Raw genomic sequence first — 22087 nt, 5'->3', positions numbered from 1 at the left:
GGGGTAGACGCTATGGTTATTGAAGCATAAAGGCTTGTCAGTATGAATGAGAAAGGAATAAGTCTAATTGAATTCTGCAATACATTTCAGATAGTAGCAGCGAATACTCTGTTCGAGTGGGAGGTATACTTGTAAAAGACCGGGAGCAAGACAAAATTCCAGCTGGATTACATCATGGTCGGACAGAAATTCTGAAATCACGTATTGGATTGTAAGGGACACCCAGGTGCAGATGTAAGTCTCAGATCACAATTTAGTAATGATAAAGAGCAGACTGAAGTTTAAGACAATTTCCCAAAACAATTAATGGGGAAGGAAATGAGATACTGACGTACTAAGGTATGACGAGATGTTTTTGAAGTTCGCTAAGGATGTGGAAAAATGCGATAAGAAGTACAAGAGTAGGCAGCTCATTTGTAGACGAATGGACTTCTCTGCAAACGGGAGTCACAGATTTTGGACAGACGAACGTAGTTACTAGGAAAGTAACTGCGAAGAAACCTTGAATAACAGGTGAAATACTTTAACTGATTGAAGAAATAAGAAAGTACAAAAATGTTCAGGTAAAGACAAGAATATAACAAGGTAAATGCCTTAGGAATGAAATAAACAGTAAATTCAGGATAGCTAAGGCGAAACGCCTCAAGAAAAGTGTGAAGAAGTGGAAAAAGTAATTATCGTCAGAAGGACTGATTCAGCACGTAGGTAAATTAAAGCAATACGGTGAAATTAAAAGCAAGGGTGGTAACATTAAGACTGCATTTGGAATTCCAGTGTTAAACGCACACGAGATAGATAGATAGATAGATAGAGAGAGAGAGAGAGAGAGAGAGAGAGAGAGAGAGAGAGCAGCTAGGAGGGAAAAATACCGGGTGATCAAAAAGTCAGTATAAATTTTAAAACTGAATAAATCACGGAATAATGTAGATAGGGAGGTACAAATTGACACACATGCTTGGAATGACAAGGGGTTTTATTAGAGCCAAAAAATACAAAAGTTCAAAAAATATCCGACAGATGGCGCTTCATCTGATCAGAATAGCAATAATTAGCAGTAAGACAAAGCAAAGATAATGTTCTTTACAGGAAATGCTCAATATGTCCACCATCATTCCTCAACAATAGCTGTAGTCGAGGAATAATGTTGTGAACAGCACTGTAAGACATGTCCGGAGTTATGGTGAGGCATTGGCGTCGGATGTTGTCTTTCAGCATCCCTAGAGATGTCTGTCGATCACGATACACTTGCGACTTCAGGTAACCCCAAAGCCAATAATCGTACGGACTGAGGTCTGGGGACCTGAGACCAAAGCATGACGAAAGTGGCTGGCGGCTGAGCACACGATCATAACCAAACGACGCACGCAAGAGATCTTTCACGCGTCTAGCAATATGGGGTGTAGCGCCATCCTGCATTTTGATTCTAATAAAACCCCATGTCATTCCAAGCATGTGTGTCAATTTTTGTCTCTCTACTGCACTATTCCTTGGTTTATTAAGTTTTCAAATTTATGCTGACTTTTTGATCACCTGGTACACTGAAGGCCTCTGTGAGGGAGAGGACTTGTCTAATGACATATTAGAAGAAGGAAATTAGAGTCAAAAATGGTTCAAATGGCTCTGAGCACTATGGGACTTAACATCTAACGTCATAAGTCCCCTACAACTTACAAGGGAACCTCCCCATCGCACCCCCCCCCCCACTCAGATTTAGTTATAAGTTGGCACAGTGGATAGGCCTTGAAAAACTGAACACAGGTCAATCGAGAAAACAGGAAGAAGCTGTGTGGAACTATGAAAAAACATAAGCAAATATACAAACTGAGTAGTCCTTGCGCAATATACACTCCTGGAAATTGAAATAAGAACACCGTGAATTCATTGTCCCAGGAAGGGGAAACTTTATTGACACATTCCTGGGGTCAGATACATCACATGATCACACTGACAGAACCACAGGCACATAGACACAGGCAACAGAGCATGCACAATGTCGGCACTAGTACAGTGTATATCCACCTTTCGCAGCAATGCAGGCTGCTATTCTCCCATGGAGACGATCGTAGAGAGGCTGGATGTAGTCCTGTGGAACGGCTTGCCATGCCATTTCCACCTGGCGCCTCAGTTGGACCAGCGTTCGTGCTGGACGTGCAGAGCGCGTGAGACGACGCTTCATCCAGTCCCAAACATGCTCAATGGGGGACAGATCCGGAGATCTTGCTGGCCAGGGTAGTTGACTTACACCTTCTAGAGCACGTTGGGTGGCACGGGATACATGCGGACGTGCATTGTCCTGTTGGAACAGCAAGTTCCCTTGCCGGTCTAGGAATGGTAGAACGATGGGTTCGATGACGGTTTGGATGTACCGTGCACTATTCAGTGTCCCCTCGACGATCACCAGTGGTGTACGGCCAGTGTAGGAGATCGCTTCCCACACCATGATGCCGGGTGTTGGCCCTGTGTGCCTCGGTCGTATGCAGTCCTGATTGTGGCGCTCACCTGCACGGCGCCAAACACGCATACGACCATCATTGGCACCAAGGCAGAAGCGACTCTCATCGCTGAAGACGACACGTCTCCATTCGTCCCTCCATTCACGCCTGTCCCGACACCACTGGAGGCGGGCTGCACGATGTTGGGGCGTGAGCGGAAGACGGCCTAATGGTGTGCGGGACCGTAGCCCAGCTTCATGGAGACGGTTGCGAATGGTCCTCGCCGATACCCCAGGAGCAACAGTGTCCCTAATTTGCTGGGAATTGGCGGTGTGGTCCCCTACGGCACTGCGTAGGATCCTACGGTCTTGGCGTGCATCCGTGCGTCGCTGCGGTCCGGTCCCAGGTCGACGGGCACGTGCACCTTCCGCCGACCACTGGCGACAACATCGATGTACTGTGGAGACCTCACGCCCCACGTGTTGAGCAATTCGGCGGTACGTCCACCCGGCCTCCCGCATGCCCACTATACGCCCTCGCTCAAAGTCCGTCAACTGCACATACGGTTCACGTCCACGCTGTCGCGGCACGCTACCAGTGTTAAAGACTGCGATGGAGCTCCGTATGCCACGGCAAACTGGCTGACACTGACGGCGGCGGTGCACAAATGCTGCGCAGCTAGCGCCATTCGACGGCCAACACCGCGGTTCCTGGTGTGTCCGCTGTGCCGTGCGTGTGATCATTGCTTGTACAGCCCTCTCGCAGTGTCCGGAGCAAGTATGGTGGGTCTGACACACCGGTGTCAATGTGTTCTTTTTTCCATTTCCAGGAGTGTATGCAACATCAAGTATTGTATGAAACCAGGAGTGCCGTGGGCCCGTGGTTAGCGTGAGCAGCTGCGGAACGAGAGGTCCTTGGTTCAAGTCTTCCCTAGATTTGATTTTTTTATTTTCAATTTATGTGACAAACCCTTATGTTTTCATCATTTTTTTGGGAGTGATTATCACATCCACAAGAAAGCCTAAATCGTACAAGGTAGAAGAATCTTTTTACCCATTCTCCAAGTGTATAAGTTATGTGGGTCGACAACATATTCCTGTCATGTGACGCACATGCCATCACCAGTGTCGTGTAGAATATATCAGACGTGTTTTCCTGTGGAAGAATCGGTTGACCTATGAACTTGCGATCAGATGTTTTCGGTTCCCATTGGAGAGGCACGTCCTTTCGTCTACTAATCGCACGGTTTTGCGGTGCGGTCGCAAAACACAGACACTAAACTTATTACAGTGAACAGAGATGTCAATGAACGAACGGACAGATCATAAATTTGCGAAAATAAAGAAATTAAACTTCTCACTCGAGGGAAGATTTGAACCAACGACCTCGCGTTCCGCGGCTGCTCACGCTAATCACGGGACCACGGCGCTCCTGGGCTCATACTATACTTGATATTGCCTATATTGCACATGGACTACTCAGTTTGTATATTTTAGTAATTTTTCTTCATAGTTCCACATAACTTCTTCCTGTTTTCTCGATTGATCAGTGTTCAGTTTTTCAAGGCCTATTCACTGTGCCAACTTATAACTAAATCTGAAATGGGTGCGATGGGGAGGTTCCATTGTTAGAACTACTTAAACCTAACTAACCTAAGGACATCACACACATCCATGCCCGAGGCAGGATTCGAACCTGCGACCGTAGCGGTCGCGCAGCTCCAGACTGAAGCGCCTAAAGTGCTCGGCCATACCGGCCGGCAAATGAGAGTCGATAGCATTGAAATATGAGATCAGAATTTAACAGGGCTTTGGAAGACTTACGTTCAGATAAGGCAGAAGGGATAGATAACACTCCTAAAATCATTGGGGAGGTGACTCCCGAGTCTCGGAAAAATATCATAAACACAAACTAAAACATTGCATCAAATCAAACGTTCTGTTCCTAGTGGGCCGGCCGTGCGGTTCTAGGCGCTTCAGTCTGGAATCGCGCGACCTCTACGGTCGCAGGTTTGAATCCTGTCTCGGGCATGGATGTGTGTGATGTCCTTAGGTTAGTTAGGTTTACGTAGTTCTAAGTTCTAGGGGACTGATGACCACAGATGTTAAGTCCCATAGTGCTCAAGCCCATTTGAACAATTTTTTTTGTTCCTAGTGCTGTGAAATGTGGGGTAAAAATCGCGAATTGGCATTTGTAAGAAGAGGAACAACACCAAAAATGCAACAGGAGCGTAATATGTAGAAAATCGTCCACGCAACCTGCCACTGAAGATGCCACGCAGAAAATAGAGGCAAAACGCGTATGGCACGAAAATTGTGTTATTCAGTTGTAGTTAGACGGTCAATAAAGTAAAAATTATCAGCATACCGCAATATGATTCACACTTTTCGAAAGACAGCAAGGGCAGGTAAGTGCGGAAAAATATGGCAGAATTAGCTTAACTGATCATGCATTCAAGAATAACGGAAAAGAAAAGAGAGGAGCAGTTAGATGATAATCCGTTTCGCTTTATGGAAGGTAAAGGCACCAGAGGCAGTTCTTAAGTTGCACTCGGTAAAGGTAGTTAGGTTGAAGACAAATCAAGACGGGCTTATAGCATTCACCGACCTAGAAAAAGCGTTCTACAATGCAAAATCGTGCAAGATGTTCGATATTTCCGACAAAAACAGGAATAAGCTCTAGGGGAAGACGGATAATATACAATACACACAAGAACTACGAGAAGGAATGAGACTGGATGCCCAAAAACAAAGTGGCCGGATTAAAAAGTGCGTAAGACGGGGATACAGCCTTTCGCCGCTACTAATTCAGTGTATGGATCGAAGAGGCAGTTACGTAAATTAAAAAAAAAAGTTCGAGAAAGGGAATAAAATTCAGAGTGCAAGGATGTCAGCAATAAGAATCGCTGATGACATTCCTTCAGGATCTGTTGGATGGAATGAAGAGTCTAATGAGTACAGAATGTGGATTGAGAGTAAAACGGAAAAAGATAAAGTCAATGAGATGTAGCAGACTTGTGAATAGATACTAACTTATCCAAATTAGGGTTCACGAAGTAGACTAAGTTAAGGGATTCTGCTATGTTGGAAGCAAAATAAACCATGACGGACGAGCAAGGACGACAAAACAAGCCTACTACCACAGACAAAGAGAGAATTTCTGGTCAAGAGAAGTTTACTGTATCAAACATCGACCTTAATTTGAGGAAGTAGTTCCTAAGAATATACGTTTGAAATCCAGCATCGTATGGTACTGAATTATGGTGCGAGGGAAAACCGGAACAGAAGAGAATCGAACTGACTGACTATAGTGTTACATAGGACAAAATAAAAATGTGCTGGCTTTTTTAGTTGCATATCGACTGTCAACAGTTAGTGCCAAATAAAGAAAATTAGTACATGTAGCGCCCTATAAAGTGGCATTAGTGATGAAGATGACATTTCTTGCACGTAATAAGCTTTCTCGATTTCATTCTGACCCTTGAACAATGTACGCTCGCTTGCTGATCGACCATATCCGCCGCTTAATAACACGGTGGTTGTACAACACACAGACACCTATTGCGCTTGAATACGACCTATTAGGCGGAAATTGGCCAATCATGCAAGGTACACTAAATGGAATACTCGTGAAAAACAGCCGAGTTGGAGAACTTCAAAATATTCTTTAATAAATCTACGGCTGTGGTACCCCACATGAAGGGAAGATCGATATTTGGATAGTTAACTAGCGAATTTTACAAATCTTGTGCAATAAAAAGGAACTTATTGAAGATTGTGATCGTAGGGTACTAGAATAAACAGGCTGAAGTTTACATGGAAATTCTCATCACGCAGCACACTCGCAGCAAATATCATTTCATTATCTTTCCCTCCATGCAGCCAGCAAAGTATCGAGCAACATTAGAGCCCATTTCTTCTTCCTTCCATATGGATTCCCCTCGTACCGAAATTGTGAATCAGTCGTGCATTAAACTGTATTCTTCTGCCGTCGCTCTCGATGAAATACAACTATAAATATGTTTCCAACCAACCGTCTCGACAATCATTCCAGAATAACGCCGCATTGTGTAAAAGCACTCCGTCTTCAGGCCACGAGTGGCCTAACCGGACCACCCGCCCGCCGTGTCATCCTCATGGAGGGTGCGGATAGGAGGGGCGTGGGGTCAGCACACCGCTCTCCCGGTCGATTATGATGGTATTCTTGACCGAAGCCGCTACTAATCGGTCGAGTAATTCCTCAATTGGCTTCACGAGGCTGAGTGCACCTCGAAAAATGGCACCAGCGCATGGCGGCCTCGATGGTCACCTATCCAAGTTCCGACCACGCCCGACAGCGCTTAACTTCGGTGATTTCACGGGAACCGGTGTATCCACTGCGGCAAGGCCGTATTGTGTAAAGGGCTCGCTAATAAACAGTTATTCCCGATTTTGGTAGGATAGCGTCAGCATTCAGAGCTTAATGGAAGTTAGATGGTGGTGGTGGTGGTTAGTGTTTAACGTCCCGTCGACAACGAGGTCATTAGAGACGGAGCGCAAGCTCGGGTTAGGGAAGGAGTGGGAAGGAAATCGGCCGTGCCCTGTCAAAGGAACCATCCCGGCATTTGCCTGAATCGATTTAGGGAAATCACGGAAAACCTAAATCAGGATGGCCGGAGACGGGATTGAACAGTCGTCCTCCCGAATGCGAGTCCAGTGTGCTAACCACTGCGCCACCTCGCTCGGTGGAAGTTAGACTGGAGACAAATCAAGACGCGCCCATAGCATTCGCCGGCCTTGAAAAAGCGTTCCACTATGCAAAATGGTGCAAGATGCTTGAAATTATGAGAAAAACAGGAGTATGCTGTAGGAGAAGATGTCGATACAAAGCAGAGTGACGGCAACGATAAACGAAGCAACCATTGCATTGTATCTACAACAACAGTTGCCGTAGTTGATATTTCGTCAGAAAGCAACCAAAGGAATTTCGCAGAGTGAGAAAGAAAACGGATGGTGTTGCCATTATCAGAGGTAACAGAGATCTATACAGAAAGTGTGTTACATTAAACAAAATTCAACACTTTACAGGAATGAAAGAAAACATGAGTAAATACTTTTAATATCTTTACGCTCGTAAATTAATGTGTTGTTACAGTATCTCACAAGGATCCCCATAAGTACGAGGTCACAAGTTCAGTCTTTAGTAAGGCTTATTTGAAAGTGATGTGTTGACAATTATGACGAAAATACACACATCGAAACAAGTTTTGCGTCACCTCGGTTCCGAGAGTTCTGGAACCTGTACATTTCCCCCCTTTTTATTTCTCATCAGAACTACACATTGCATGTTGTAGCACCATAAAGTGAGACCTTCAGAGGTGGTGGTCCAGTTTGCTGTACACACCGGTACCTTTAATACCCAGTAGCACGTCCTCTTGCACTGATGCATGCCTGTATTCGTCGTAGCATACTATCCACAAGTTCATGGAGGCACTGTTTCCCAAATTGTCCCACTCCTCAACGGCGATTCGATGAAGATCGCTCAGAGTGGTTGGTGTGTCACGTCGTCCATAAACAACCCTTTTCAACCTATCTCAGGCATGTTCGATAGGCTTCATGTATGGAGAACATGCTGGCCATTCTAGTCGAGCGATGGCGTTATCCTGAAGGAATCATTCACAAGATGTGCACAATGGGGGCGCGAATTGTCGCCCATGAAGACGAATACCTCGCCAGTATGTTGCCGATATGGTTGCATTATCGGTCGGAGGATGGTATTCACGTATCGTACAGCCATTACTGCGCCTTCCATGACCACCAGCGGCGTACAGTGGCCCCACATAATGCCACCCCACAACATTAGGGTACCTCTGCCTTGCTGCACTCGCTGGACTGTGTGTCTAAGGCTTTCAGCCTGACCGAGTTGCCTCCAAACGCGTGTTCGATGATTGTCTGGTTGAAGGCATATGCGACACTCATCGGTGAAGAGAACGTGATGCCAATCCTGAGGGGTCCATTCACCATGTTGCTAGGCCCATCTGTACCGCGCTGCACGGTTTCGTTGTTGCAAAGATGTACCTCGCCATGGACGGGGGCGTGAAGTAGCCCATTATGCAGCCTATTGCGCATAGTTTTAGTTGTAACATGACGTCCTGTGGCTCCACGAAAAGCATTATTCAACATGGTGGCGTTGCTGTCAGGATTCCTCTGACCTGCAATCCATAGGTAGCAGTCATCCACTGAATTAATATCCCTAGGGCGGTCTGAGCGAGGCATGTCATCGACAGCTCCTCCATGTCCGAATAACATCGCTTTGGTTCATTCCGAGACGCCTGGACACGTCCCTTGTTGAGAGCCCTTCCAGGCACAAAGGAACAATGCGGACGCGATCGAACCGCGGTATTGACCGTCGAGGCATGGTTGAACTACATACAACACGAGCAGTGTACCTCCATCCTGGTACTGATCGGCTGTCGTACCCCCTCCGTCTAATAGGCATGGTTTTTTACATCTTTGGGTGGGTTAAGTGGCGTCTCTGAACAGTTAAAGGGACTGTGTCTGTGATACAATATCCACAGTCAACGTCTAACTTCAGAGTTCTGGGAACCGGGGTGATGCAAAACTTTTTTGGTGCGTGTATTAGATGCTAATGACTCAACATGTGCATTAAGAGGACTGTTGTGTCTAGAAATACTGAATACTCGGATCGCTAGACAAATGAGTTTTGTTACACTAAGCCAGTTACAATACTTAACTTTGATATGTGTCGCATTCTTCAGAATAGAGAAACACAAGTCTGTTCTACATAGAGATAGCTAACTATGTGGAAAACATTGAAGCGGCTATCGAAGTGGGCTGCCATCAGTCAGGCGCGGCGCTTATGTCATGTCGTCTTCACGTAGGGGCCGTCACTGTCGCGTTGTCGTCCTAGGGGGAGGTCGGTCAGCATGCGATTGGCTGACTTCATAGCCTTCTCTTCCCTGTCGTTCTCGACTGGCGTGCTGGCGCTAACTTAACGCTGTAACAAAGGCCACAGAAGATGCGGGTTCAGCACGTGCAGAGATCAACGTTATATGGAATGTATGTATTACACTTCACAAAGCGGACATCGTCGGCGTTCAGAAATATTCAAAGCAAACCATTAAGTTGCTCTTTGAACACCGAACGAAAAATGGCGTGCCACAGTGGTCACAAAGGTTCGCACTATCAAGATTCACGGCGAACTTCTAAGGAGTTACAAACGGTGCAGGAAGTTCAGTCCATGTATGCACTCTTAAAGAATGCTTATAAAATGATATTGGTGAAACGGGGTGATGACGTGCATCCCAATGTGGAACAGTCTGCCATCGAGCTTTCACAAATTGCAGCACATTTTGAGCTTTTCACGCTAATTCAGGCAATTTAAGCATGGACATTTCCGACTGTGCTTCTGACCAAAACGTGATTCTTGTATGTGGAGTCCAAAGCTTTTGTTAATCATGCCTTTTGCGTTCTTTTGGGCATATTTCCATAGCAATTTTCATGTCCTAACAGATCTTTATGTATAACCGAGAAGTGAAATACTACTTTTCAAAAATTTAGTTTTAAAATATTTTTACCGTAACGAAATATTTTCTTAAAAATTTTACTCCTCTATCACACTCCTTTAGGGGCTCAATTTCCAGAAACACTGAAACAGGTATTTTTTTTATTACCAACCGAGAAATCAAACACCAGTTGTCATAGATGTAGCCTTAAAAGTCCTTTAGTAGTTGTACAGTAATTATTTATTTTCAAAAAAAACTTTCAACCACTATTTTCCCCCTTAGTGGTTGAATTTCAAAAAATGTTGACGCTCACATTTTTTTATTTTCTGACTAACCAGGCACCAGTTTTCTTAATTCTGACTTCAAAATTCTCTTAATAGCGACGTACGTTCAAAAAGCCTTTCATCTCCTACTTCACCGAGTCTGTAAGTCAGGAAATTGCCTTTTAGATATAGAGATTAACAGTCGGCCTGATTGTGTAGGAATGCGTTAAGGCATTGATGTTAGTTGATCTTCAAACTACTCTTTTGGTACCTCTAATATCCAGAGTTCCTTTGATATGCATTTCCTCTTCAAATCCTGATTGGTCGGAACTGAGAACAAACTTCCCATTGCATGCTGGGCTAAGTTTATTTATCTCATCTAGAAAATTTTTGGCCTATTCCGCAGCTTGCGCGCATCGTCAAGTTGACGCTTTGTTTGAAATTTCGTTATCTTACTTCTCTAATTCTGTAGCACTGCAACTATCCACTGCTTCCCTTGAAACCACTGTAACCTATGTTACGCACAGTTTGACGTGCATAATGTAATACATCACTATCATGCATTTCCCGTAAACTGTATCGAACAAATTGTGAGTGAACATCTGATGTCATCACCCAATGTAAAACTACATCATTTCACGATGATTTGTCGTATCTATACTGTGTGCCAAATGGCGACTAAGAAGCTACTGGGTGGCTGGGTACTGTATTTGTGTCGCTGCCAGATAACTTTGTATTAATTCCTCCTCAGTCTAGACTGGAGGACGACGACGCTCAACGCTGTGCTTCGCTAACGTGTTTTGCTCAGAGCGCCTGTTCTGTTGCAGTGGGGGACTACTTCTCGCTGTGCGAGCGCAGCAACGCCGACCTCAGCGGCTGCGTGGTGCGTTCCATACTGGATGCCAAGCCGCGCCTTTCTAAAGGTGAGTCACAACTGGTAAACACCTGCAATTTGTAACTAACACATTTCTACACAACCACACAAAAAATATTCATAAGCGAATACGAATAAGGAGTGGCGCCTAAATCGCGTGCCTCGCTATACTTTTGATAGCCAAAGTACGGAACTACAACCTGGTGAGCCGTGTCCATTTCGCTATCAGATGTTGGTTGATTCGGAGGAGGGAACCAAACAGCGAGGTCATCTGCCACATCGGGTTAGGGAAGGATGGGGAAGGAAGTTGACCGTGCCTTTCAAAGGACCAACCCTGCATTTGCCTGAACTGGTTTAGGGAAATCACAGGAAACCTAAATCAGGATGTCCAGATGCGGGTTTGAACCGTCGACCTCCCTCCCTGTGTGCTAACCACTGCGCCACCTCGCTCGGTCGCTATCAGATGGAAGTCTGACAAAGTGAGTATCTCCATATAAATATGTATTGTGGAGATTCTCTTAGTTCTGTCATTCCGTCCAACCGCATTGGCAACGATTCTTCCACGCTTTGTTTGAGACACAGATAAACTGCTGTCATTACGATATTGTTTGTACAAGTTGTGGAACTAGAAATTTCATGGCGCAAAGATAACCACTGAGAGTATCAGCAACGTGTTGTACCCAAGACACTTCAACTGCCCAAATGGGCTGTAAACAATGAATGCGAAATATTGGCTTTTTGCAAAACAACATGACGCTTTTTTAATATTGACATTCATTTGAACAAAGTATCACACATACTCGGCCACACTGATGTGAAATTTATGGTAACGGCGATTTATATATAACTGGCATGCAGTTGTCTCACTGACGACATTACAGCAGCTAGTTATACGTCAGGTGCGCCAAGATGCAAACGCATGCAGCGGAATGTCGATGTGTTGTTAACGCTCAAAACAAGTATCTGCTGCCTCAGAACTGGCACGTTTGTTACTCACGTAAACGTTTCATTTCCTTATTCAGTGTAGAATTTATTTCTGATGTAGTTCTATGTCGATCATACAGGTGCCAAAGAACAAACCTACACTCCTAGAAATGGAAAAAAGAACACATTGACACCGGTGTGTCAGACCCACCATACTTGCTCCGGACACTGCGAGAGGGCTGTACAAGCAATGATCACACGCACGGCACAGCGGACACACCAGGAACCGCGGTGTTGGCCGTCGAATGGCGCTAGCTGCGCAGCATTTGTGCACCGCCGCCGTCAGTGTCAGCCAGTTTGCCGTGGCATACGGAGCTCCATCGCAGTCTTTAACACTGGTAGCATGCCGCGACAGCGTGGACGTGAACCGTATGTGCAGTTGACGGACTTTGAGCGAGGGCGTATAGTGGGCATGCGGGAGGCCGGGTGGACGTACCGCCGAATTGCTCAACACGTGGGGCGTGAGGTCTCCACAGTACATCGATGTTGTCGCCAGTGGTCGGCGGAAGGTGCACGTGCCTGTCGACCTGGGACCGGACCGCAGCGACGCACGGATGCACGCCAAGACCGTAGGATCCTACGCAGTGCCGTAGGGGACCGCACCGCCACTACCCAGCAAATTAGGGACACTGTTGCTCCTGGGGTATCGGCGAGGACCATTCGCAACCGTCTCCATGAAGCTGGGCTACGGTCCCGCACACCGTTAGGCCGTCTTCCGCTCACGCCCCAACATCGTGCAGCCCGCCTCCAGTGGTGTCGCGACAGGCGTGAATGGAGGGACGAATGGAGACGTGTCGTCTTCAGCGATGAGAGTCGCTTCTGCCTTGGTGCCAATGATGGTCGTATGCGTGTTTGGCGCCGTGCAGGTGAGCGCCACAATGAGGACTGCATACGACCGAGGCAAACAGGGCCAACACCCGGCATCATGGTGTGGGGAGCGATCTCCTACACTGGCTGTACACCACTGGTGATCGTCGAGGGGACACTGAATAGTGCACGGTACATACAAACCGTCATCGAACCCATCGTTCTACCATTCCTAGACCGGCCAGGGAACTTGCTGTTCCAACAGGACAATGCACGTCCGCATGTATCCCGTGCCACCCCACGTGCTCTAGAAGGCTGGCCAGCAAGATCTCCGTATCTGTCCCCCATTGAGCATGTTTGGGACTGGATGAAGCGTCGTCTCACGCGGTCTGCACGTCCAGCACGAACGCTGGTCCAACTGAGGCGCCAGGTGGAAATGGCATGGCAAGCCGTTCCACAGGACTACATCCAGCATCTCTACGATCGTCTCCATGGGAGAATAGCAGCCTGCATTGGTGCGAAAGGTGGAAATACACTGTACTAGTGCCGACATTGTGCATGCTCTGTTGCCTGTGTCTATGTGCCTGTGGTTCTGTCAGTGTGATCATGTGATGTATCTGACCCCAGGAATGTGTCAATAAAGTTTCCCCTTCCTGGGACAATGAATTCAAGGTGTTCTTATTTCAATTTCCAGGAGTGTATTTCGCGATACCTCCGACCTTATTTACGAACAACAATTTTAGTCACACGTTCAAATGGTAGTTTTTTGTGTCAGAAAAATATAGTGGTCCGCCTGAAAATATTTTCCGCTAACAAGCTATGACACAGCATTGCATTTTTATCTACATGTTTTTATATAAACACTTTTTGCTACTCAGATCACTCAAGTCTACTGCGATATTGTCTTGCAATTTCTGCCATTGGAACATTCTCTAAGTTCAATTCTTTTGTACACTTCTTAATTATTATTAATAAGATTTCTAGAGCTCCCAGCCACGTTATGTGGTTAAATACACATAGGCTTTCAGAAGAGTGCTCCTCGGTCATTGTCAAGCGGTAACTGACAAGTGGTTTTTCTTTTCTTTATTGTCACTGCAGTTCCCTGCAAATGGATCGGTCCCGGCGGATAAAACTGCTCTTCAGCCAAAGGTTAAACTAATTGAAAAGATGGTTTAAAATAAGACAGATGGCAATAAACGATAATCTAAAATCATCATTGCACAAGATTTATTTTTTACATAAAAACGAATGTCAATAAATGGTTTTCTTTAACACATATTGGTGGACAATGTCAATCATTTAGAAAAAGTTAACATGTTATGTATGAGGCGGAACTACGGGCCTCATGGGTGAATCACACAATTTGACTCTTGGTCTGCTCACGAGGTGTGGCCATGAACTGCACGCGTTGATCACGTAGGTTGACGAGAGGATCAATGAACTATACTTACAGGATGTATCTGGAACATCTTAGGTGATTAGAAAGTTAGTACACAGGAACACAATTAAATGCTTAGCTTTAATCCAGCATCAGTGGTGAACATCGACCTTGACTTTGTGCACTGATATTTACAAGTGCAGTTATAGAATGAACAGCGAATACTTCTTTACAATTCTGATTTCTTCACACATATAGATCAATCGTCAATGCATAAACTGTATGTGGTGCCTGGCTAGGTCGTAGCTACTGACTTAGCTGAAGGTTATGCTAACAAGCGTCTCTGAAATTGAGATCTCTGAAGCTATAACGAGTGAACCATTCCTATTAAAGGCCGGTCGGAGTGGCCGTGCGGTTCTAGGCGCTACAGTCTGGAGCCGAGCGACCGCTACGGTCGCAGGTTCGAATCCTGCCTCGGGCATGGATGTGTGTGATGTCCTTAGGTTAGTTAGGTTTAATTAATTCTAAGTTCTAGGCGACTGATGACCTCAGAAGTTAAGTCGCATAGTGCTCAGAGCCATTTGAACCATTCTTGTTAAAGTCTGCTGTAGAACTGGCCAGTGCGCTAGCTTGTCTCATAAGACCAGCCGAGTGGCGGCGATCGGTCTGCTAGCATCCACAGTGGCGACAAGCGGGTCCGATGTATACTGACGGACCGAGGCCGATTTGAGGCCTACAACCTAGCAAGTGTGCTGCCTTGCGGTGACACCACATAAAATACAATTACTGATATAATGTGAATGATGCTATGGTGTAATGGTACGCTGGTGATGCATACAAATGATCGTGCTTATGATGAGGGTGCGATGATCAGAATGACCATTGGGCCCTGTGGAAACGCAGATAGCGACCACAAGTCAGCAAGCTGGAGGAAAGGGGACGGACGAAAGTGGATGGATGATATGAGTTGGAGAATAGGTTTGGAAAGACGGGTGTGACTCTGGACGGATATCATTGTCGGTAATGGGACTTGATTGAAATCCCGGGGGGAAAGGATGGATAAGACATGAACGTGCAGGAAGCTGAAATAGGATGTAATGGCGCGGGCGCTTGGATTGATGGCATATCAGGTGGAATATTGGGTGCTGGGACTGGGTTTTATGATAATGTGTCGGATCTTAGGTTGCTCTGAGAAGAGGAGAAGGTGTGGAAAGTGGATGAATTGGTACAGGATACTAGATGGAGAAGGTAGGCTAACGCAGAAAATGAGGAGGAATGCAGGTGATTCCATGACTTTAAGGTCCCTGTAGAGTGTAGGCAAGGTGGTCATTCAAGCAACGTTGTAGTACTTGCGGACGATGTGGATCAGAGATTTTAGGTGCGGATAAAGATACGATTTAGACTCCACGTGCGGGGCTGTTAGTATTTTTAGTCGGTTTTGTGTTGGATGGTAAGGAGATTCCATGTTATTTTTCCCTGGCAGTAGCGTGAATCAAACGTGGGTCCTCCGCATGGCAGTCAGCTGCGCTCCCATTTGGCTACAGAGACAAATATGGTAGATTTCCGTTTATTTAATTAATGAGAAATAAGGTGACTGAGGTAAAAAGTTCATCTTCGATGGAAAAGTTTGGACGAAAACCACATTGGACTTTGGGGATGGGTAGGTGGATTTCAAGGCGCTAATGCATTCATTGCATAAGGATGGTTTCAACGGTGTTGCTGAAATCCAAGGTGAGGCTGACAGATCGAGAGGATGAAGCCTTTGGTGATGGTTTATCAGTTTCAGGAACAGGAGGCTTTGGAAGATTCCCTGTGTAGGTTTTAGGAAGAGGAGGATTTGGACATTTTCCAATGTTGAGGGTCTATTGTAAAGAATGGCAGGGGTTTCGTGATAGGCTCTAAGACATTCCTGTATCGTGACCGGGTGAGCTGCAGTGTATCGCTTTTTAGCGAGTGTTTGTGCAATGACTTCAGCTGTTACTCCCATGTTGAGTTCGTCGACTGCTGCGGAAGTAATGGAAGTTTGGTGCGAGACTTGTATGTTCATACAATAAGGGATCAATCGAGTAGTCAAAGGTGGGACCTTATGGGACGGTGAAAGTGTCTTCCAGGTGGTATGTGAAGTGGTTTGCTTCAGTAGTGTTGCCGGGAAGTGGTCTGGTCTTACATAGGATGGGGTATGTGGGAGTGGAGTATTTCCAGAGAGCCTACAGGGCGCTTCGCAAAACTTTGTGAAATTTATATGTGTTCGGTTAGTTTAGTGCGTACCATGAGCCATTCCGACGTCGTTTCGCTTGTAAGTAACAGCGATGGATACGTCGGTGGCGTGTGAGTGTACCAGTTGCGAATATGATGGAAATCTCTGTAGACACAAAAGCAATTCTGGAGCAGGCAAGAACATATGGAGTGGGAGTGGGACGGTCTTTGTAGACAGTTCGGAGTGGGTTTTGATTGGAAATTACATCTGAGTTTGCCAAACATTGTTAGGATTGTGAAGGCTGGGGTTATGGCATTCCATTATGGTGTGCGTTTGGACACGACAGGGATTCTAGTCTGCACTGGGAGAGTCCAAAATTTGTCGGGGTAGGTGATTAGGAGGGGGGCGAACTGGGTTGCGTATATGATATGAAATTTGGAAGAGGACCCATTTTGACACAGGACTTCAACTGGGCCTCAAGAGGTTAGGGGAGACAACAATTGCATTGGGAACAGTATGTGTCAGGGATGTCTGTCTGTAGACAGGGATGTATATATCGTGGCCATTGATGATGTTGATAAGCTAATGGCACTGCTGTTTTTGGCAGGTGTGCAGCAGTACAGGTTAAGGTACTCAGCAACATATGTAGCAAAGGTTGGATAGGAAATCTTCTTGGGTGGGATGTTAGAGCAGATGAGGGCAGTGGAAAGGGTTAGTTTGAGTTTTGGGAGAAAGATGGTGAAGATGAAATACTCAGTTGGATGAATTAGGAGTGGTTGGGGTGCAGAATAGATATTTTGGAGATGGACGATGGCCTCTTCAGCATAAGCAATAATATTGGAATTATCAGTGCAATGTCGAATGGAAGGAGACATTCGTATGGAATGGTGAGGTTGGAGGAAGGTTTCGTTGAAGAAGTGGACATGATTTCGTTTGGGTATGATGGATACACTATCAGATCAAAAGTATCCGGACACCTGGCTTAAAATGACTTCAGAGTTCGTGGAGCCCTCCATCAGTAACGCTGGAATTCAATATGGTGTTGGCCCGCCTTTAGTCTTGATGACAGCTTCCACTCTCGCAGACATACGTTCAATCAGGTGCAGGAAGGTTTCTTGGGGAATGGAAGCCCATTCTTCACGGAGTGCTGCACTGAGGAAAGGTATCGATGTCGGTCGGCGAGGCCTGGCACGAAGTCGGCGTTCCAGAACCTCCTAAAGGTGTTCTATACGATTCAGGTCAGAATCTGTGCAGGCCAGTCCATTACAGGGATGTTATTGTCGTGTAACCACTCCGCCACATGCTGTGCATTATGAACAGGTGCTCGATCGTGTTCAAAGATGTACTCGCCATCTCCGAATTCCTCTTCAACAGTGGAAAGCAGTTATGTGCTGTTTTAGTACCACACAAAACAACATGGGGTCCCAGCCTCGTCCATAAAAAGCACGTCCGTGCCATAACACCACCGCCTCCGAATTTTACTGTTGGCACTACATACGCTGGCCGATGACGTTCACAGGGCATTCGCCGTACACCCTACCATCGGATCACCACATTGTGTGCCGTGATTCGTCACTCCACACAACGTTTTTCCACTATTAAGTAGTCCAATGTTTATGCTCCTTACTCCAAGCGAGGCGTCGTTTGGCATTTACCAGCGTGATGTGTGGATTATGAGCAGCCGCTCGACGTTGAAACTCAAGTTTTCTCACCTCCCGCTTAACTGTCGTAGTACTTTCAGTGAATCCTGATGCAGTTTGGAATTCCTGTGTGATGGTCTGGATAGATGTCTGCCCATTACACATTACGACCCTCTTCAGCCGCCGGTGGTCTCTGTCAGTCAGCAGACGAGGTCGGCCTGTACGCTTTTCAGCTGTAAGAGTCCCTTCACGTTTCCACTTCACTATCACTTCGGAAACAGTGGACCTAGGGATGTTGAGGAGTGTGAAAATCTCGCGTACGGACGTATGACACAAGTGACACCCAATCACCTGACCACATTCGAAGTTCGTGAGTTCCGCGGAGCGCCCCATTCCGCTCTCTCACGATGTCTAATGACTACTGAGGTAGCTCATATAGATGGCAGTAGGTGGCAATACAATGCACCTAATATGAAAAATGTATACTTTTGTGGGTGGTCCAGGTACTTTTGATCACATAGCGTATTTGTTGGAGTGGAGAGAAGCTATATTTTGGATAGCATATTGCATGCCTTTTACGTCATATTCTTGGACGTGTTTCGTGGTTAGGTTTCACAGGGTCTTTCGAGACAAATAAACTGAATTGGGGTTGATTTTGGGAATAGGTACCATATGTAATGAGCTGGAAGACGGTGTGGGTGGCGAGGCGAATGTAAGTGTATGTTTCGCAGGACTAAGTTTATGAAACGGATGATGTCTTCAATGACGGGTGGAAGACGATGGGAGTTTTGTGTGGAGTGATTTATCAACTCTGCGTATGGTGACGTTGCGATCAGGTTTTTGGAGAGGAAACGTGAGTTTTCACTAGTGGAAGTAGATAAGGTGCGACTTGATTGATTGACTGACTGATTGAGGGGGGGGGGGGGGGGGTTCAAGGGACTAAACGGCTAGATGGTGAGACTTGTAGCAGGTGTTGTAAGTAGGGGGGATTTTCGGTCCAGGCATTGTTTGTGAAGGAGGATGTGTGGTTACTGCTGCCGTCCTTTACAGACGCCCTGCCAGCTGTTCCATCACTGGTGCTCAGTTCTGTGCAAGTACGGTGTTCTCTTCAGCCGTTTGATGGCCGGATCCAAAGATGGGATTAGTTGTAAGACACAGTCTTTACCTAGGTTGTTGAGACATTCTTTTCTCGATCGCTTCTTTTAGTACGCTCTTCCAGAAACGATTTCTGCGTTTAATGGTAGATGTCTCGTAAAATAAAATTTGATTCCGCATTAATGATCATGATCTGCTAACGCTAATTTCTTGGAATACTGGAGGCTGGAACCGACTCGTTTTCTATTCGGCGCTAATCAACAGTTCGCAGTTCTTCCGACATAAAATTTTTCACAACCATACAGTATTTAGTAAACCCCGGGCGTTTTGGGAGCTATGCTGTCTTTCACAAACCTCGACAGTTGTCCAATGTTTGCTGGAAACCGTAAGACTGAATCTATTTGATTGTTCTTTAAGGGCCGACCAATCTTATCTCGCACTGAGCCACAGAATGGCAAAATTGCAAGGCTCTTCGTGTCCTCCTCGACAGTTTTCTGCCTTCGGAGAAATAGGCTACGAAATTTGTCGGTTACCTTAGCGGTTTTACTTGAATGTTTCCTGTAAGTGGCCAAATTCTTGTACCAGGTTTTCAGCTTATGAAATGGCTTCCGCTTGACACACCTACGTTCTCAGACTATACTGTTTTTTGTACTGGATGGTGGCAGCTGATAGCGTGCGTGCGGTCGTCCCGTTCACACTGTGTCTGAGACATCCAATTTGTTTGAAGCATACAAGAACGTCAAGGAACTGCAAGGTACCGTCCGCCTCTACCTCCATTGTAAACTTGATGTGCTCATGTATGTCGTTGATGCGGTCCAAGGACTCTCTCAGCTTTTCTAGTACGTGAGTTAAGCGCAACAACGTTGTCCATCTCCCCCTTAAAAAAATTAAAAAAGCCCTGATGACGTTAAACTGCGTAGGAATATTCTCGGCAGCGTTCCCAAAAAATGAAAGACAAGACGATCATAAATTGGCAAAGAAGTGATCGATATACGAATATCTGACAAGACAATCAGTAAAGCAGCAGCTTGCAGCTAAAGACAGTTTCGAACCCGTCTGTAGGAAGGCTGAAGAAGTGTGCTTGATGGGCGTGCAACGAAAACAATCACTTACATGGCGCTGGACTCGATACCTTTGACGTAACTGGCGGTAGCACTACCATATACGGATGGCAGCAGCCACACGACAGTCACAAATCACTGGTGGCGAAGCCCGTGAGTATTTAACCACATGACGGTGTTGGAATCTAGAGAAAAATTTACGTATTTGTTTGTTGTGTAATTATAGGTCAGTTCAAGGGTTGTGCTGCGATACACTGGTTTTTGCCGCATGGCATGTCGATAATCTAGTTATGTTTGAAGGTCAGCAACGACAGCTGGTGCATTTTTCTTCTTTCTCCTTGCCTTTACTACTGCAGTGATCCTTTCCGCTGTCGGAAAGGAAGACTCTGACTGATTACGGGTACACTATATTTGTCTCCCGATTCCACTATGTTTACCCTCTTCCTTACCCCATTCGCGCAAGAACATACTGTGAGGTTGGCTGAACTGTTGAAAAATATAAAGTAACTCATGCACTTCTTCAATTATTATTAATCCTTCATGGCGGGGGCGGCCATGTATGAAGCAGTCTATTCGTGTTTCCTCCTAGGAAGAGAAACAATCAAACTTTTATGTCAAGACACATCACGTGAAAAGTAAGTCGAAAGTCACGCTCGAAAAAGAGATGCAAAAACAGTTTATAATGTTAAAGATCGATATTAAATTCGAAGTGATAGTGGTCTCTGCTTATAAATTCTCCTCTTCTTTTCTTTCCGCAATCTGTGGGTTTCTTCCTGGCCGCGAACGAGGTCATATTTCAGAATGTCACCCGCCTGATGTGTTGTTGTGGGGTAAATGTAAGGAAGCCGTGAACACGCGTTTCCGCAGGGATCCCGGAGATGAACCTGCCGCCAATGGAGCCGCTGCTCATCCCACTGCTGGAGAACACGGAGGGCAGCGGCAACAACCAGTTCAGCCAGAAGCTCTCCAACGTCAGCATACACGGCCTCAGCCAGTTCGTAATCAAGGAGTGCAGGTCTGTATATGCCCTCTTCTACTCGCATACCTATTACTTCTAAGCCTCTGCATGATCAGATTCTATCCATCGATTACTCAACTTTTCACTGCATCTGCAATCATGTTCTGAAAAGGCCCTGGCAAATATAGATGGGGCATGGGAAGTCTAACTTGTATGAAGCCACTATGACAGCTTGTGGAAACTGTGGCATTAGTCAGATTTAATCTTCATTAATGTATATGGAAGTAGAGAATATGCCTAGAATAACTGCCCTGATGATTATGTAAGAAATATTTATAACAAAAAAGAGAAAGACCAATGAGTTGGAATGTCTGCCAGCTACAAATAGTAATGGACAGAACAAAATTTGTTATTTTACCTTATTATGGAATTTTTAGTACTAGAATTGCTGCTATTTTCTAAAAATTTGGTGTGGGCATCTCATTTTCAACTGAAGATAGGCTCAATAAATTTTAATTAGTCATATATATAAATTCAATTTTTTGCAATAGTCAGGGGTTTACAGATTACAGTGTGTTGATTATAATGCTATTTATGTGAGGCAAACAGGGAGAAAACTCGGATTAAGTTATTGTGAACATGTTGCGCTGGTTAGAAGGGATATTGATGATAGATCCAGCTTTGCAGCACATTTGACGGATATGGGCCATGCTCGTTCTGACTTGACATCGCAGCTTAAATTGTTGCACGTGGGAGAAAATGGCAGCTATCTCGATCTTCTTGAGGAGATGGAGATTTTTTGCAATTTTGAAACTGGGAATTGCTTGTTTCTTAAGGAGCAGGCAGCTACGAAAAATGCCCATTTTTGGGAGCACCATGGGAGCTGCCTAGCGC

The 22087-nt window shown here is 45.6% G+C and overlaps 1 protein-coding gene across 1 annotated transcript in view; it reads left to right on the top strand.

Moving 5' to 3' along the window:
* Nucleotides 1–22087, top strand: part of LOC124596040 (protein takeout-like) — a 123834-nt gene that overhangs the window by 69937 nt on the left and 31810 nt on the right. Inside the window, exons 3-4 of the mRNA XM_047135009.1 lie at nt 11027–11122; nt 21103–21250. Of these exons, the coding sequence (XP_046990965.1) occupies nt 11027–11122; nt 21103–21250 (244 nt within the window). The remainder of the gene's footprint in view (nt 1–11026; nt 11123–21102; nt 21251–22087) is intronic.

This window comes from Schistocerca americana, chromosome 2 (assembly GCF_021461395.2).
Source record: "Schistocerca americana isolate TAMUIC-IGC-003095 chromosome 2, iqSchAmer2.1, whole genome shotgun sequence".
In the NCBI taxonomy this organism is placed as follows: Eukaryota; Metazoa; Arthropoda; class Insecta; order Orthoptera; family Acrididae; genus Schistocerca; species Schistocerca americana.
Note: the sequence above shows the minus strand (reverse complement) of the source record. Positions and strands in the feature narration are given on the sequence as shown.